This window comes from Aplysia californica, unplaced genomic scaffold (genome assembly GCF_000002075.1).
Source record: "Aplysia californica isolate F4 #8 unplaced genomic scaffold, AplCal3.0 scaffold00004, whole genome shotgun sequence".
Lineage (NCBI taxonomy): Eukaryota > Metazoa > Mollusca > Gastropoda > Aplysiida > Aplysiidae > Aplysia > Aplysia californica.
The window spans coordinates 3,619,527-3,636,753 of NW_004797274.1; the positions used below are offsets into that span (position 1 = coordinate 3,619,527).

Sequence of the window (17,227 nt, forward strand, 5' to 3'; positions counted from 1 at the left end):
TCTCTCTCTCTCTCTCTCTCTCTCTCTCTCTCTCTCTCTCTCTCTCTCTCTCTCTCTCTTTCTCCATTGCCTCTTAGTTATTTTCACTATCTTCAATAAGTGAGTTTATTTTCCCAGCCATTAGTAATCAAAGGCTTTATATTTCCACATTTCTGTTGCCTATAGGTTGTTTTCACTATCTTCAATTTGTAGGCTTTTATTTTCACTATGTTTAGTATCTATATCAATTGTCGGCTTATATCATGTTTCTGTTGTCTCTGGGCTATTTTCAATATCTACAATTTGTTGGCTTATATTTCAGTGTGTCTGTTGTCTCTAGTTCATTAATCACTATGTTTAGTGTTTGTCCTCTAATGTTTCCCTGTTGTCCATCTGTCCCAGGCCATCTTGTCCCGGAAGCTGGACATTCCCCAGCTGCACCAGGTGATGGAGAAACTATTTGAGATGTCCATCGTGTCTCCGGTGTCTGGCCTCAGGCTGCAGAGTCGACAGGTGACCACAAGTTTGAAAATATTTTTTAAAACAAAAACGATGCTATTTTTATGCTATTTTAAAAAACACACAGGAGCTTGGATAAAAGACATTAATAGCCAAGAACAAAGCTTTTTCTTTTAAGTGTTTGAAAAATCCAAAAGCTTTTTTCCGCAGGGTAATCTTTTGTCTGCTGTTTGATCTAAAATGTGTTAATTATATTAATTAATGGGGGGGGTTAAAAGCTTTTATAGGTTTACAATATATCTGCTGCTGTTAAAACATTTAGTTGCTTTTGTTGTGCTGAATTGTCTGTATCAACAACAGCAACAATGTCAGATTATAGCAGCTGCAGCACTCTGTTGTTATAGTTTTGATATTGTTCTGTATTTTTTGCGTATGCTGTGGGTGGTTGGAATGTGGTACTGCTAGGTTCTTCTTCTTTACTATCCGTCCATTGTTTCTGTCTGTCTTGCTTTTCCCTGCACTATGCAACCATTATTGGGTCGATGTTCTTCTCTTTACTTGAACGAGCACGTATTAAGTAAAGAAAAATTACCCGTATCTCTATGGTGTAAGATAGTTTGTCTTCTCGCCGTTGCATGCACAAAGACCTGAGTTCAATTCCCATGTAGAGAAGTTATTGGGTTGTTTTTTTTAATTGAATATCTCCATCTGTCTGCCAGGATGCTTTATTCCGCAGAGCTAGGATTGGCCTTGAGCGGCAGGGTGGAAGCACCCCCACCTCATAAATGATGTGATGGGTATAAAAACATTCTGCAACCTTTACAATCGTTTTTCCCCCCTCTGTGTCCTTAGGTGCTGTTGTTCTATATGATGAACTACCCACTGGGCAAGGACCTCAAGAGACATCTGTTCTTCTACATTGACCACCTGCAGTACGAGCTGGAGGATGGACGAGAGTCCGCCATAGAGATGATGATCTCCATGTTCACCAACTTTCCAAAGGTATGCGGTTTTCATTCGAACATTCTATAAGTTGATGGTTTTCACTCTCATTCTAATTTTCCAAAGGTATGTACGAGGGCTAGCCCAGAAATAACAGAAGAATGGCCGTATTTGAATGCTATCCCTATATTTTTCAATTCTGAATACAGTTTTTAGTAGTTCGGGGAATACTCAACTTTGGTGCTCCATTAAAGTGAACAAAATGAAGGCAACCGTTTTATTACATGAAAAACAAAGATGGCAACCACCATATAATCCTGGTCAAAAGAAGAAATTACAGCTGTAATTCAGTTTTCTCTCGCACAATGTAAAAATTTCACTGAAATTTAGGCAGAACTTAAAAGAATGTATGGTAAGTATGTTCTGAACAAATCAAAGGTCTATCATTGATGCAGTTTATCTGTAGAGGGGCTCAGAAATCTATGTGAGCAAATTAGATACCATCATCTGTCTACCAACACCCAAAAAAAAATGCTGAAAGCATTGGAAAAACTCATGCCTGTTGACGGGGGGCTCAAAATTCATGATGTAGCTGATGCCCTAGATATTTCTTAGTCATCAGTTCACAGAGCTGTCTTTAGTGAGGTTGAATTCAGAAAAGTGTCTGCTCAGTGGGCTCCTAAACAGTTGACAGGTGACCACAAGGCACAGCACATCAATGTTTGCAGGGTATTGTTGGACTGATGCAAGCAAGATGCGCATGAGCAATGGAAACTTGGTCTGCTAGTGACTTCCAAGAACCAAATGAAAGCTTTTTGGATCACAGTCTTGATCTTGTACTTGCTCCTTCCGACTTCCTTCCATTTGTTTGGACCAATGCAGCGATATCTGGCCAGGGAGAAAGTCAATAATGACACAGACCTTGTGGAGCACAATAGGGTTGGCTTACATTGACGTAAAATTTTACAAGGATGGCATGCATTTGCTCATGCAGTGATGACAGAAATATTCGATTGTTTATGGAGACTACGTTGATGAAAAGAATAAATGTTTAGCCAATCAACTCTGTCAGTTGTATCTCAACAATAAAATAATAACAATTTTATAGCCATTTTCTTATTTCTGGGACAACCCTCATGGTTTTCATTGTTGTTACAATGGTGTGGACAGATGTCATTGTGATAATTAATGGAGGATGTATAAATGTGGCTTCTCACAAATATTCGGAAAATGGGAGTGGGTTTTGTGGTATTTTCCTAAATCTAAATTCTAACTACATCAATGTGGAGTCTGTGACAAACGAAATGAATATGCAGTAAATTTCAGCATATTGGAATATTTTTGTCAGGGTAAAGAGATAAGCGTTAAATTGTGGCTAATCCCTACATCCCTACATCTCTTTTTTTCTCTTCCTGCACAGAAAATCTTGAACAACCACTGCCCCAGGTTCTTCACCAATCTGTCGATGACGTCGTACAACGACAGCTCTCTACGCTGTAGGAAATTGGTGTCTGTGGCCCTCAGGACACTCATTGGGAAGGTCAGACTGTCTGCCTTTGCCTGAAGCAGCACCTACTTTTTCTACAATTTTTGTTTTAAAAAATTCCATACCATATGTCTTATTGGTGGTTTTTCGATTTCTTATTTTGTCATTGTAGTATCTTTTTTTTTTAACGTTTGCAGATGTCTTTTTTGTTCTGTCATTTTTAGATCTGTGTTTCAGTGGGTTTTTAGTCTGTTATTTTTTCTAGTAGTATTAGATGGGAGGGGAGGTGTTTTTTTTATTTCAGATGTCTTATTAGTTTGTTTTAAAGCCTTTATAGTCATATTAGTTGTCTTTTCGGCTGTATTTGCTGTCCTTTGAGATGTTTTTAGTGATGTCAGACATAATTATAGTGTTTTTAACGTCTGTTTTGTCAATTTGTATGTCCTTTAGATCCAATTAGATGTCTCTTTAGTGGGTTTTAGAGGATTTTTTTCTGTCTCTTAACAGTTGTTTGTGTATTTCTTGTTTGTACTGAAAGTCCTTTGAAACACCTGTTGCATATATATGACTCACATGTAATTATTTTGTATCCACAGATTGATTTCAGGTGTCGAAAGTCCCTGTACCTAGATGTTTTAAAATGGATGAAGTCAGATGATGTAAGTAGTTTCTGCTATATGGCACCTGTATTTCTGGAGCAGTTTGTAGACAGAATTGGTCTCTTTGTATGTTTCCTCCCTGCCCTCTTTATTCCGATTATAAACTAAAGAGACAAAGAGTAGACCTGCATGTTTGCCGACAATCGTTTGAAATCCAACAATCGCGACCCGACCCGCAAGCCAGCCGATGCTAGCACTAGGCCCACCTGTATTAGTCAAAGTGCAAAGTGCGAGACCTGGCCGACTGCCAGCGCCCCCTTTTTCTCCCGTCGGCTTTGTCGGCACTTTCGTTATCGTGCCGACGCAGGCGTTTCCGACATAATTGTCGGAACCTGAGTAGAAATACGAATTCGAAAAAGGACGACAAGCTAAATTATCTACTTTCAGTTTCGGGCTCAAGCGGCCATTTTGAATTTTGTTTGTTGACTGATTGTTAAGATCATGTGGATTCATTCAAGTCCGACTCACTTGCAAGTTCTTCTAGATCTAGATCTAGATTTATACATCATCATTATATACCTCAATGGAGGATTCATATTCCAATTCTATTGTGTCAAACCCTATCATAGGTTTTGCTGTAATATTAATGTTGGTAAAAAGCATTTCATCAGGTGCGTGAATTATTTATTTATAGAAATCTAGACTAGGCTGAGTCCCTCTGTTCAGAATCGGATGCGGATTTCTCGTTCAAGGCCTATTATATTTCTATTCACTTGTTCTACATACACTCTAGATCTAGAATCTAGATTTATTTAGATTACTAGATCTATATGGAGGATTCATATTCCAATTCTATTGTGTTATTGTATCAAACCCTATATTTATTTATAGCAAAGGCCATCATATATTAGATAGATAGATTCTAGATTCTAGATCTAATCCATGTTTGTTTTGTAGTGTGGTTTTTTTTTTCTCTTTTCATTTTGGACTTCTGGCCTTTTTACATGAGGGCCGTTGCAGGTTCTTTTTCGGGGTAGGGTTAGGGTTAGGTCTCTTCTTTATTGTGTTTGTTGGGGTGGTCGCTCGTTACGCGGAAGCCCTTCCTTTTATGACACCTACAAAAGCTATTTATGGTGGGGGGGGGGGGGAATTTTCAGACAATCTGGTTGAGGTTCACATGCAGGTCTAAAAGAGAAAATTGAAAGCAAGAAAAATGTTTTTATAAGATAAATACTGAGAGTTTCAAGGGAGGAGAAGAAAATAGTGAGATTTTGCTTTGTGAAGCAAATTTACAGAGATGCCCAGTAAGAACAATAACAAAGAGGTAGACGCTTATTTGTGTATATGGGGGGGGGGCGTTAATGCAGTTGTAATGGTCTTGAATATCTTACCCCAACTGGAAAAAATTACGGGAACAGAGGTAATTGCAGGCAAAGAGCAACATTATTCTTAATATCGAAATTCCTGAGAGGCTGAAAATTACCAAGATACTGCAAATTTCTGAGGATGGTCGAATACAGAGCTGAGTGAACTTACTTACTTTTTGCTTGCTTTTTCCGCCCTCTATTATATTGCAGTGTAGAACGGAAAAGCAAACTTCTTTCTCTTGTTTGTATCGCCTGTTGCATGGTTATGTTCTTCTTGACTAATGTTTCTCTGGTCCATCTATCTACTCTCTGGTTGTATGCTCTCCCTGCTGAACTGTCTTGTTGTAGTCTTGGCAGGTGCCCAAACCAGTTCATTCATTGTTTATCTATGTATTGCAAGCAGTGAGTTGAGCCGACTCGTTCTCTGAGAATCTAATTTCTCACCGTCTCTTCTTGGGATGCTCAAAGTGTTTCTTAGGCATCTCATTTCACAGGCGTTGACTTTCTTTAGGTGACTCTTGTTTATTGTCCATGTCTGGGCTTGGTAGTACAATGTTGGTATGACGATGCCGTTAATGAGTTGGAGCATTTCTGTATAAAATTCTTGTGAAATGCCCAGACATTCCCATTGATTAAGCTAGGGTTAAGCTCACTGTTGCCTTGTCTCATAAAATATTATCTGTTCCCAGATTCGTGTGCGGACAATGGGCTGCCAGGTGTGTGGTTTGTTTGTGGAGGTGGAGGGTGGCAAGTTCGAGAACCGTCTGGAGGAGACTGTCCCTTTGCTGCAGCAGCTAATGGACCCAGGGAGGTTTACTAAGGTAATTGGGTTGAAAACATACCAGAAACAAACAGTGGTGATATCACCATGAAGTCACATAGAACATCTTCACTTTTGATCTGAACAAGATAGCGACTTCCAGATTTGTTAAAGACAGCAGTGCAGCCATACGATCAATGTGATGTGGCTACCTATGCTCAAGTTGTTTTTTTCCCTCTGTTACCACACATTTGTGCTTGGCGGTATATAAACATCCCACTAAAGAAACCACACCTCGTGAAAAGTTTGTTCACTTAAGTATAAAAACACCGCATGGTACTACAGTGGATGATAAATTTCTCTTGAATCTTGCATTAAATGTCTTATCTTAAAGACTTCAATCACATCAAAGTGTAACCCTCATTTTGCTGTGTGTTCCAGGAGGGAGAGGAAGAGGAAGAAGAGGACGCTGTCACCGAGCAGCAGGACATGTGTCTCTTAGCCGTGCTCAATGTTACCATCAAGGTTGCCAGGGAGCTCAACGTGGCTCGTAACCCCAAGCTGGTGGGGGACTTGGATCTTATGTGGGGTAAGCTTTGATTTGTGTAAGCTTTTGTCATCAGACATGGTATTGGAGACTAACTGGAAGAAGAAAAAGAGATAAACCAACTAGAAGTTACAGAAGGTAAGCAAAATCAGTTTCAATGACCAAGGCAGCGTTTGAGAAAGGACTGACCAAAGAAAGCCAAATACTCGAAAATGTACTATTTTTAAAAATGTAAAGTGAACACTAACACATGTTTCATTATGATTTTATAATGGGGAAATGTTTCTTTAATCTTTAAATTGATTACTCTTTCATATGTCCCCCTTTAAAAAGGCCTTTTTTAGGTTTGTTTGCTGTGTCTGTTGTCATTATTTTTCTGTCGGTGGTTGGCAGGTGCTCTGATGTGGTTTGCTCCTTCTTTCCTATCTACTAAAACTAAACTAAAACATTATTTTTCAATATATTGCTGTTGTTGTTAATATTTGCTTATATTTTAGGGGATTTTTTTTTTCAATTTTGTTTAGGTCATGTGCTGTCCCATCAGCTGTACCCACATGCCCAAGTGAGGCTGGCTGCCTGTCAGCTGACGGGTCTGTTCTTCAGCTCCTGGGAGCCATCAGAGGTGACTCAGCTCCTGTCCCAGGCTGGTCAGTCCGCCGAAGTAGGTAGCGGTCAAGAGACGGACGAACTGAGAGATTCCTATTTCCCCAAGAACTGTTCATCTCTGGTGAGACCACCACGGTGTTTTGTTTTTTGGTGATGGTGGTGTGTGTGTAGTGTTTGGGGGGTGTCCTCAGAATTCTCTCATACTCAGCTCGTTTCTAGTTAGGGATCTGGTTTTTGCCTGTTGCTTCCATTTCATGTCAATTTTGCTATTATTATCCAGATGCTATTCACCCCCCCCTCTCTCTCTCTCTCTCTCTCTCTCTCTCTCTCTCTCTCTCTCTCTCTCTCTCTCTCTCTCTCTCTCTCTCCCTCCCTCCCTCCCTCCCTCCCTCCCTCTCTTCCTCTCTCTCTCCCCCTCCCTCCCTCCCTCTCTTCCTCTCTCTCTCCCCTTACCTTCTCCCACTCTGGTGCAATAAATAGAGTGTTACTATAATAGAAAATAGTTTCTATCAAAATTGTTAAAGAGTTGAGCACAGGCGACATACTGCCTAAAACTTCCTGTCTTTTCACTTTTCTTAATGGGTTTTCCCTTTTCAAATTTTCAGGTGCGTGTGTTTGGCAAGGTTTTCTGCCAGCAGTTACAGGCTCCCAGTCTAGACGACGCCCTGGCCACTCAGGTAGGTAGAAATAATTTCTATCATCTCCCATAGATATCGACTGCTTTGTGTAAGACTGCTATTTTGAAAAAGTGACGTACGACGGAGTCTTCCCCTGAGCAAATTATAGAACAAATTTCACAACAGTACCAATACGTTTCATAAACGCGGGGTTCATTGTTTCAGGAAGCAACTTCCCTGCATTCCGGACATGTCCATTGATGCTCCGTTGCTCTCTCCCAAATGTCACCGAGGGTCTTTCCACTGATTGTACAGGTGCATGTCTGGTTGAACGTTCTTCTGTTCTTTCCTGCAAGGATGCCAGATTTTCCGCTTCCTTTTTGTGTTCCCAAAAGCACCATGCTCTCCATAACTGTACTGGCCTCTGCCTCTCTATCTTCCTCCTCAATCAGCTGGCGAGAGAGACATTTTAGGATCTCGACCCTATCTGGTTGTCAACTGAGGTGGCCTCACCAGCCAGTCTGTCACCTTTTTCATTTCCCTTAACGCCTGCATGGCCAGGGCAGAAAATGCGTGTGAGCGGGGTGAGACAAAAACTCTTTTCCCTATTCATCATATTGATTGTTCAGTGTAATTTTTATTAAACTGAGCTGTTAATTATGATGAATCGGGAAAAGAGTTCTTTGTCTCAACCTACGTTTATAAAAGGTATTAGTACGGCTGTAAAATTTGTTCTATAAATTAGAGCTGAATCAACCCAGACAGGCTGAATGGGATACAGTATCCTTGCGGAACAAGTTCAGTTGAAATTGTCTAAGACGTCTGACTGACCACAGCATTGAGGCAAGTTTGCACAAGAAAGAAGACTTTTTTCACATAAAGATTTTTTGCTTTAGTCCTGGGGTAGGCAAATCTGATTTTGATGTGCCTCTCCTGACTTGAATTGAAATGTTATCAAAAGTCTTGTACTGGTATTTTGTCATGCGGTTGGTTGGCAGGTGCTCAGATATGATTTGCTCCTTCTTTATTATCTAACATCTGTGGTCTTGTCTTATCTAAAAGACATGATTTTGATCCCTGTGTCAAGAAATCATTCTTTTTCATATCTCACTCAATCTGGTTTTGTCCTGGCAGGAAGTGTCAAAGCAGCCTGCCCCAAAAATGGTCTAAATTGTGTTGATCAAGGTGTAAAACATTTATCATCACGTTGTCAGATCTAATTTGCTTGTGTGGTTTGTTTTTTGGGGGAACCGTTCACTGTTTTTTACTTTCTGAAGTTCTAAAAAAAACCATTGTTTTTTTGTGTGTGGCATTTCAGGTTGTGAAAAATCTGCTGTATCTAGGTCGACTAGCAGAAGCATTAGCAACACCCGCTGAACTGGTGTGGCTAGCGAAGAAAATTGTGAGGGAAGCTAACCATGAGGTCATTCACAATGTGAAGGTCACAGTAAAGGTAAACTGTCTATACTGAGATATTTTTTTACGATGCGTTGATTTATGGGTATCCTTTTTTTTCTTTTTATTATAATTGAAGGAAATTCTTTAGTGTACCTTTCCTGGCTAGTACAGAAACTCCATGTTTGTGTGTGCTTTTCTTTATATATATGCTAAGGACAGGTAATTATTTTTAAAGTTGATTCTAAATCATATGAGTGTTTACTTGGGGCTCGGTCTTGTTTTGTTTGTCTTCTTGTCTGTCAGATTCTTGTTTCATAATATGGGGGGGGGGTACATTTACTGAGATAATGGTTGAAGACGATTCTCATTATACAGTGAGTGTACACAAGAGTTTGTTAAAACTGGCCTGTGACATTATTTTACTTGAGAATGCTTTGAAAGACTACGAAATCTGAAGGGATTAGATGTATCTGTATTTAATCATGTAATACAAGCCCCAGCTTTTCAACTTTAAACAAGTCGCTTCATCTCTGCAGATGGTTGGAAGGAGGCACCGGTAGATCCTCCTTTTTCACTTTCCCTCTGTTTCGGTCATATTTTTTTTCTCCATATAAATAAATGACCATTATCATGTTAATGTGCTTCCATGTACTCGCACAAACAAACAAACACAATCTGTAAACCTGTCACCATGAGTCATAACTATGTTTGTTGTTTATCTATATAGAGGAACTATGTGTTCAAGTGGGTGGCTGCAGTGGGAGTGACCTTGACCCCCGAGTCTGTCCAGAGCCTCCTGCCCATTGCACTCCCAGCGTTACAGCGAGAAATGTCAGAGAATGCCAAAGGTACATTACTAAAACTCATCTGTTTTGGGTTGTTTGTTTTTTGGGTTTTTTTAAATTTAACTTTTTGCCAAAGCTGTTTACTTTTTAACTCTTTTTATCCCAGCCGTACCCCCACGGACTCTGTACCAGTCCTGGGGCCGCCGCGCCGTATGAGTCGGAAGTCAGTGCGTATAGTTCAAAGTGCTATATTTCTTACATTTACTCTAAGGTTTTAAGGAAATTTGGCAGTTATGTTAGAAATTGAATGTAGTTTTTGTAAATGTATGTGGTTAGGAAATACACCAATAGCACAATGTAGATTTTGAGGTTTATTCCACCCTCGAACTTGACCCTGATTGGCGCGCCCAACGACGACCCATTGGCTTTTATAGATCTAGATCTAGACCTACAAATCGAGCACGAATTCCAGTACTAACCCCTTCACCATGATCTGAATCGCTATTAGATGAGTCTAAGTCTTGTTTCTAATCATCCACAACGGAATTTACGGCACTTATTTCAGAGTCACTTTCATCAAATTAGTATCATTCCCCCTCACAACCCAGCGCCACTTCAAAAAGTACTTCATCGGTTGTGAATATGCGTTTTCAAAACATCTTTCAAGCTTCTACACCCATCAAAAACAAAGTAACCACTGTTCAATACTGTTCACTGGAAAATTAAAATATTCAGACAGAGCTAGCATCGCCGTATTTGCGTATTTTGGTAATTACAAGCAGAACTAGCTTCTTTGACGTGACCGTATAGCTGTTCCGAGTATACTCGTAGCCCAGACAAAAAGAGTTAAGCAAATGTACTTCTGTTAGGAGGGGGAGAGGTGGGAGAAAAATTGTAAAATACAACAGGAGTTAGAGAGAATTTTGAGTGTGATCTATAAATACAGTGGAACTCGGATTCAACGAGGTCGCCGGGCCTGACCTGAAATCTCGTTGAATCCGAGTGTTCGTTATAGCAAACACAAGGTTTTATGTAGATAATTACAGGCACTGAGCAAGTAATGTATAAATTGAAGTGGCAAGTAGTGCCTGAAATGCCTGCATATTATTATTATGAGCTGTGTAAAAAAAGACCAATTCTTTCAAATGCACATGCCTGTGTCATCTCGATTGTTTACCAAAAAGTTGTGTTGCTGTGTAGAGCCTAGCATACGGCAACTTTTGATTCCATAGACCAGAGCACAATTCATTACATAGATCTACGTCAAGATTAGCTTATTATTGTAATACAATGATCTGTTGCCGAGGGGAAAAAAGACTGTGACGCGTTTGTATCTGCGACATTCAACGCCCAGACCGCTAGTGCGCCCCCCTCCCCTACACGTACACAGTCACACGTGTGCAGGCTGCCCATCCGCCCCCGACACACGCCAGAGTAGACATGTGCGCGTGCCTACAACGTGTGAGTTAGTATGAAAAAAGGCGGCTGATTGGTCGCATGTAATCGGCTAAGTGAATAATGGTTCACGATGCAGGTGCAATGGATGGTTTCCCAAAATAGATTAAGTTTGTTCTGGGAGAAAAATGAGCAAAGCCATGTCTGCGGGGGCGCTGTTTAAAGGGAAATCTATCTCATCTCGTTGAATCCGAGTTCTCGTTGAATCTGAGTTCCATTGTATGTTTGTATGAATATATGTAGGGCGTTATTGTGAAATCAGGCGCTTGACAAAATAATGAAATCAAAGAAACTGGCATTTTTCTGCCTGTTCTGCAATTTTTATCAAATTGGGGGGTTCAATGCCTTTTATTTACGTGTAAAAAACGCATTTCTGTGAGGATTTTACAGGAAAACGTTGCTTAAAGTCCCCACAAAAGTAAATTTACAGTTTTCTATGACTCTCAAGGTTTGGAAGCCACCAAACTTTGTCACCATTTTCTGGCTTATTTTACCTCTCAAACCAGGCGACCCCCGCCTCCTTCAATTACAAATATGTCGACTTATGTTCAAGATAGATGGGGATTTTTTTTCACGGAAAACAAGACTAATGAACAAGCTTTTAGCTGAAATCAATAACTCCATGTGCCCAAAAATTAACAAGCGCCTGATTCCACCGCTTCGTGACACGTATACCATGTCTGTACCATTTACAGAGTGTGATAGTGGAGGCAAAAGCTGCTCTGGGATGGACACTTTATGAGTGATCATTCTTATTATTGCTTTTCTTTCCATTATGATTAGTAGTGGTAGTAAATAATTATCTATTTTGAACATTTACTAGGACTAGCAAAACAGTTTTGTGAGAAATCTGTAATGTCACAGCGTAACATCCTGAAAAATAACCTCTTGTTGGGATGTTCGTGCTCATTTACATTTGTACATCTCTGATTGGTCCTTTTGTGGGGAGGATGTCACCTCACAGTTTTCGAATTGGGTTGGCTTTTTAAAAATGTTTTCGTACAATGCAGTTTTTCTTCACTGCAGTATTATACTTGAACCATAACACTCCCTAAAATGTCTGTTTTTCTCATGATGATGCTCTCTGCACAAAGATTTAATGTTCTTTTCTGTTACTTTAGATTATGGCTGTAGGGTTTATTTTTCCTCGTAACTTTGAAGTTTTCTCGTTAACTTTCAAGGTATGCCCGCCCTTTCCCCTACCCTTGAGTGATTTGTATTTTATTGGTGGGAGCTTAAAATTATGTTCTACAATAACAGCGCTCTCTGCAATTTTTCTCTCTCTTTATTCCTATAGTAATTTTAGTTTTCGAGGATTGTGAAGGAGGACCATTAGCTCAATTTGTCTGATTCTGGACTATGGTGGGGATGACCCCAGGCTTGAACCCTCAATTAGTCATTGTTGAGTATTGGTTGTTTAGGGAGTTTTTAAGCCTCGTCATCTACATGACTTGGTTCTTGGAAGATGGACGTTTAAAGAGGAGACTGTGGCCTCTTGAGCAACTTTTCCGTATTGATGTTATGTATTCAAAGGTTTGTAGGATTGATTCTTTGATCCGACTACTACAACGCCTAAGTTTTTCTTATGCTGATCCTTTCATCTTTTGTTTTCATTTATTATGTTTTGAGTTATTTGGGAATTTTTTTGTCTCAGATGAAGAACTCAAGAATTTAGTGCAAGAAGTCCTTGACCTTTTGAAGAAGCAAGTTGGTGTGGAGGCTTTCACTTCAGCGTTTGCCACATCTCACAAGTGGAGGGCGGAGAAGAGAGACATCAGAAAGAGGCAGGTCGCGGCCGAGGTATGTCTTTTTCCTATTGCTGGGATTATGTTAGTGGGTGGTTGGAAGGCATCACAACCTTTGTCATTGTCCAACAAACAGTCAAACTGCTTTATGAGACTGGATTTTTTTTAGTTCATTATCTTGTGTGGGGTTTGGAACTGAGATTGTAAACTTGAAGGTATTGGCTGACTAATATGCTCCTGTAAAGTGGCACTGAAGTTGAATGTTGTTACTTTACCACAGAGAGAAGTAACCAGCCCTGCCTGGCAGGATGTTGGGGGATGAAACTTGTATGTCCAACTTCACTTCTCTGCATATATATTTATATATATGCATTGTTTCTGTCTGTTTGTCTAGCTTGTTCCTAGCGTTAAATGGCCACCATTATTGTGCTGATATGCTTCTTTTTGCTCAATCTGGATCATGTTAGTCGAGTTGAAGGATTTGCAGAGTTTTCACATGTTTGAAGACCGTTCTCTCAAATCAGATTGGACCTTTGTATGAACAGGATTATGCTCCATATTCTGAACAGATTCATTAATGATTGCAAATGTTTTACAGCCCCAACAACTCCATTTTGCCATTGTAAAAACATGCTCAGAATTATTTGATTAAAAGACAAGTGGAGTGTTGCTTAATATGTGTCACAGCACAGTGGAATCGATTGCTTGTCAATTGTTGAATATAATAATATGGAGTTGATTATCTTAAAGCTTGTTCATTTGTTTTTCCTGAGAAGGAACAAATACCAATGTATCTTGAATAGAAGCAGAGATATTTGCAACTAAAAGAAGAGGGAGTCACCTGGTCTCAGAGGAGAGCTTAGCGAGAAAATGGCTGCCAAAGTTTGGTAACTTCCATAGTTTGAAAGTCTTTGAAGCCTGCAAATTTCTGTGCCTTTGATCAACATTCGATAAAAATTGCCCAATGAGTGTACAAATGTCAGTTTCTTCGATTATTTTGATGATCAGCTGATTTTATCCTGATGCCTCAATATGTATTCTTTATAATTGTGAATTCATTGATTTTTCAGGCTGTCACTGATCCTGACATTGCAGCAAGAAAAAAGATCAGACATCACCTCAAGAAAAAGGAATCCAAGAAGAGAAAGATTGAGGAAAGGAAACCTATAGAGAGAAAGAGAGTCAAGAAGTCTAAATTGTCCATATTGAATGTTAAAGTTGATATCGATTAAAAAAAATAGCTTAAATGGTTCAGGTGTGCAAATGGAAGATTGTGTATTGTGCTGTAGAAATTGTGAAAAACATTAGCTATAAAGAATTTTGGCCAAGTAAAATAATTTCCAAGCATAGTTTTGCGTCAGTGTACATAAATATGTATACATTTTTGCTTTGTGTCTGAGCACTTTTCATGTTGGGTTCTCGGTGTTTAGGACAGGAGCTTAATTCTATTCCTGAGTTGATCCCGTGTACAACCAGTGTAATAATGTTCTTTTATTTTTATACACTGGATTATGTTGTAAATAAATGTGCTCAGCAAGTCGAAAATGGCAATGTTTCGCGTTGAAACAGTAGTTCACTCAGTGCATTATTTAAATACTGCTACTTTGGAAGTATTTATTTGTGCAAAGTGGTGGTCATTCCTGTTGCTTTTATGTTATTTTCACCCCTCTATGTAAATTATGTTGTGAAAGTTGTTGCACTCATTATAAATACTTGGGGGGAGGGGGGGTACTTTTGACTCCAGTTATGCAAATATATTTTTGGGGGGGACTTCAGTTGATTTGAGAAAAAGAAAGGCAACTTGGCTGGATTTTGTACAGACAAAAAAACAGAGTGACAAACATATTGTTAACTAAGTGGCATTGATGACATGTTTTATTTGGTTATTGTTTGTGGGTTTTTTGGTCAATGAGTGTTGCAGTCTTTAATCACTCTTCTGTGAGTATGATGATGTGCAAAGTAGTCTAGACTGTCTGTGTAAGAATTGGATGACGTGCGACATAGTGACATGTCTGTGTAAGGACTGGATGATGTGTCTTGTAATGAAATGTCTTTATGAGGTCTGAATAGTGTATCATATAGTCTAGAATGTCTGTGTAAGAACCGAATATGTTTGTGTAAGGACCGGATGATGTGTCATGTAGTCTATTATGTCTCTGTAAGGACTGGATGATGTGTCACGTAATGTAGAATGTCTGTGTAAGGACTGGATGATGTGTCACGTAATCTAGAATGTCTGTGTAAGGACTGGATGATGTGTAACGTAATCTAGAATGTCTGTGTAGAATTGGATGATGTGTCGTAGAGTCTAGAATGACTGTGTAAGGACTGGATGATGTGCAACAAAATGGTCATTAAAATTATTTGATTTAAAGACCAGTGAGTTGGACAGTTTTCATGAAGCTTAAGCAGGCAGCTTAGAAACATGATGTTGTGGTCAACTCATTAATTTACCAATGGGCACGTAACTTTGCATGGCGCTCCTGTAGGCCAGCGACCAAACAAAAATATTTTAGTTTAAATCTTGATTCAGTATAGTAATAAATAGTTTCTTTATTTCGGCACATACAAGAAGTATACAAACAAATAGACCACCGCCATTCCTCTCAGCAAACGAACAACGCCTATGTCACAAATTTATTTTGTCGTCCCATCCATGATTACTGACTGGGTAAACGAAACGGCCACCAATCTCACCTTTGATTCGTGTATGGTCAGCAGATGGTACAGGTGTGGGAGAGGCTTTAGGATTATGGCGGTTCACATGCCTCACACATCAGCAGCTGAATTTGTTTACGACTAGTCAACTTGGGTGGCAGGTGGTTGGACGGCGCCATTGACAGGTCCTACTTCTATACTTTCCCTCTGTTGTTTCTGTCTGTCTGTCTTTCTTTTTCCTAGCACTAAATGATCATTATTGGGTCAATGTGCTTCTCTCATCTCAAACAAAACAAACATCAACTTGGATGCACAGTGGAAGGTACATGTACTAATTCCTGACCAACAAAATGTGCTGATCCACAAGCAGTTCATTTGTAGGAGGGGCTAACAATTACAACAGGTGAATGGATTACGATGGCTCGTCCACAGCACTGGGAGCCTATACATAATTTGTGGCCACAAGGGCCATGAGAGAAATGCATGGTCTTCCCATACATATTTTTGGGATGATTGTGAAATAACAATCATAGCCGCGTTACCAGCGTCTGTGGTGTAGCGGTTAGAGGCTTCACTGTTGCACTCAGGAGACCCGAGTTCGCTACTAGAGTGGAGAAAAAAAATTTTCCTAGAGTATTGAGTATATATCCAGTCTTTCTGCTGGGACGTTCTTGTATCCCTCTCAGCCCGGGTTGGCCCTGACAAATTATCACCACAATAAATTATCTAAATTGCCTCGATGGGGGCGTAAAAAAACACCTACTTTAAAAATAAAAAAATAAAACCGAACCGTGTTGGCCAGGTTATCATTTCGGACAAGGGGTAAGTGGAAAGTGTTTGTTTGGACAGGTGGGCGCCATTGCAAATATTTAAATGTAATCTATGTACGTGTATTATGTATTGTCATAGAGACCGAGAGAGAGAATAGGAGAGAGGTGATGTTACATTCAAACCTAAACAATGTATATCCATCTTATTTTTAGAATGGCAAGCATTCATGAGTATATAACCCATGATAGTTTCAGTATTTTATTTTGGTTGTTTCCCCTGTCCCGTTACTGCTTTCGGGAGTGTCTGCATCACAAAATCGAGATTCTATTCATCTAGTATCTATCTGTCTTAGCCACAAAGAGCAAGCTTGCTACACAGCTATCTGGCTTGGCAGCTTTCTCATTTTCCAGTTATATGCATCTGTTTGTTCATCCGTCCATCTGTCTGTGTTTGTGATCTATCCTTCTTTCTTTTCAACAAGCAAACAACGAATTGTCAATACAGTAGAGTCGTCAAGGGCATGTCAGTGCATAGGCTACCGTATTGAGAGTAATAATAGATATTCCCAAATACCAAGAGCTCGCCGACCAAATATAGTATTCTTATTTCTACATTATGAATATATGAAACAAACATCATACAATACAAAGAGAGGAAGGTTGACTTCAACCTAATACGACATGCAGTTTACTGGACGACTGAAGATTAAGACTAAGCTAGCACACTGCACTGGAAATCAGAAGGAAATGAATCACTCTCATCGATCGGGCCCCGAATCTCCCAGCGATCATTCAGCGCCTTCCATTATCTCAGCAGCCCAGGAGCTCTCGTGCGTACCATGATCTTAAACTTCATTCTCCCCCTCTACTAAAGAACGGAATGCGGTGGTCTTGTTAGGAAATGTGATGAATAAATATTATGCTTGTGTTCGAGTAATCGCGTGCGCGCTTGAGTGTTGTAGCGCGCGCGTGTGTGTGTGCAGGCGTGTGTGTTTGTGTGTGTGCACGCGTTTGTGTGTGTTTGTGTCTACGTGCGCAACGGGCGCTAGAAAGA

At 39.8% G+C, this 17,227-nt stretch overlaps 1 protein-coding gene across 2 annotated transcripts in view; it reads left to right on the forward strand.

Annotated features, from left to right (window-relative positions):
- The window catches only part of LOC101845890 (small subunit processome component 20 homolog), a 78,946-nt gene extending 63,825 nt beyond the window's left edge, over positions 1 to 15,121 (forward strand). For both annotated transcript variants that reach the window (XM_013080023.1, XM_005089305.2), the window contains exons 50-61: positions 382 to 492; positions 1,291 to 1,440; positions 2,801 to 2,920; positions 3,463 to 3,525; positions 5,522 to 5,653; positions 6,034 to 6,181; positions 6,664 to 6,866; positions 7,351 to 7,422; positions 8,681 to 8,815; positions 9,488 to 9,608; positions 12,655 to 12,800; positions 13,816 to 15,121. In XM_013080023.1, coding sequence (XP_012935477.1) covers positions 382 to 492; positions 1,291 to 1,440; positions 2,801 to 2,920; positions 3,463 to 3,525; positions 5,522 to 5,653; positions 6,034 to 6,181; positions 6,664 to 6,866; positions 7,351 to 7,422; positions 8,681 to 8,815; positions 9,488 to 9,608; positions 12,655 to 12,800; positions 13,816 to 13,977 — 1,563 coding nt within the window. In that variant the 3' untranslated portion in view covers positions 13,978 to 15,121. The remainder of the gene's footprint in view (positions 1 to 381; positions 493 to 1,290; positions 1,441 to 2,800; positions 2,921 to 3,462; positions 3,526 to 5,521; positions 5,654 to 6,033; positions 6,182 to 6,663; positions 6,867 to 7,350; positions 7,423 to 8,680; positions 8,816 to 9,487; positions 9,609 to 12,654; positions 12,801 to 13,815) is intronic.
- The last annotated feature ends 2,106 nt before the right edge of the window (positions 15,122 to 17,227 follow it).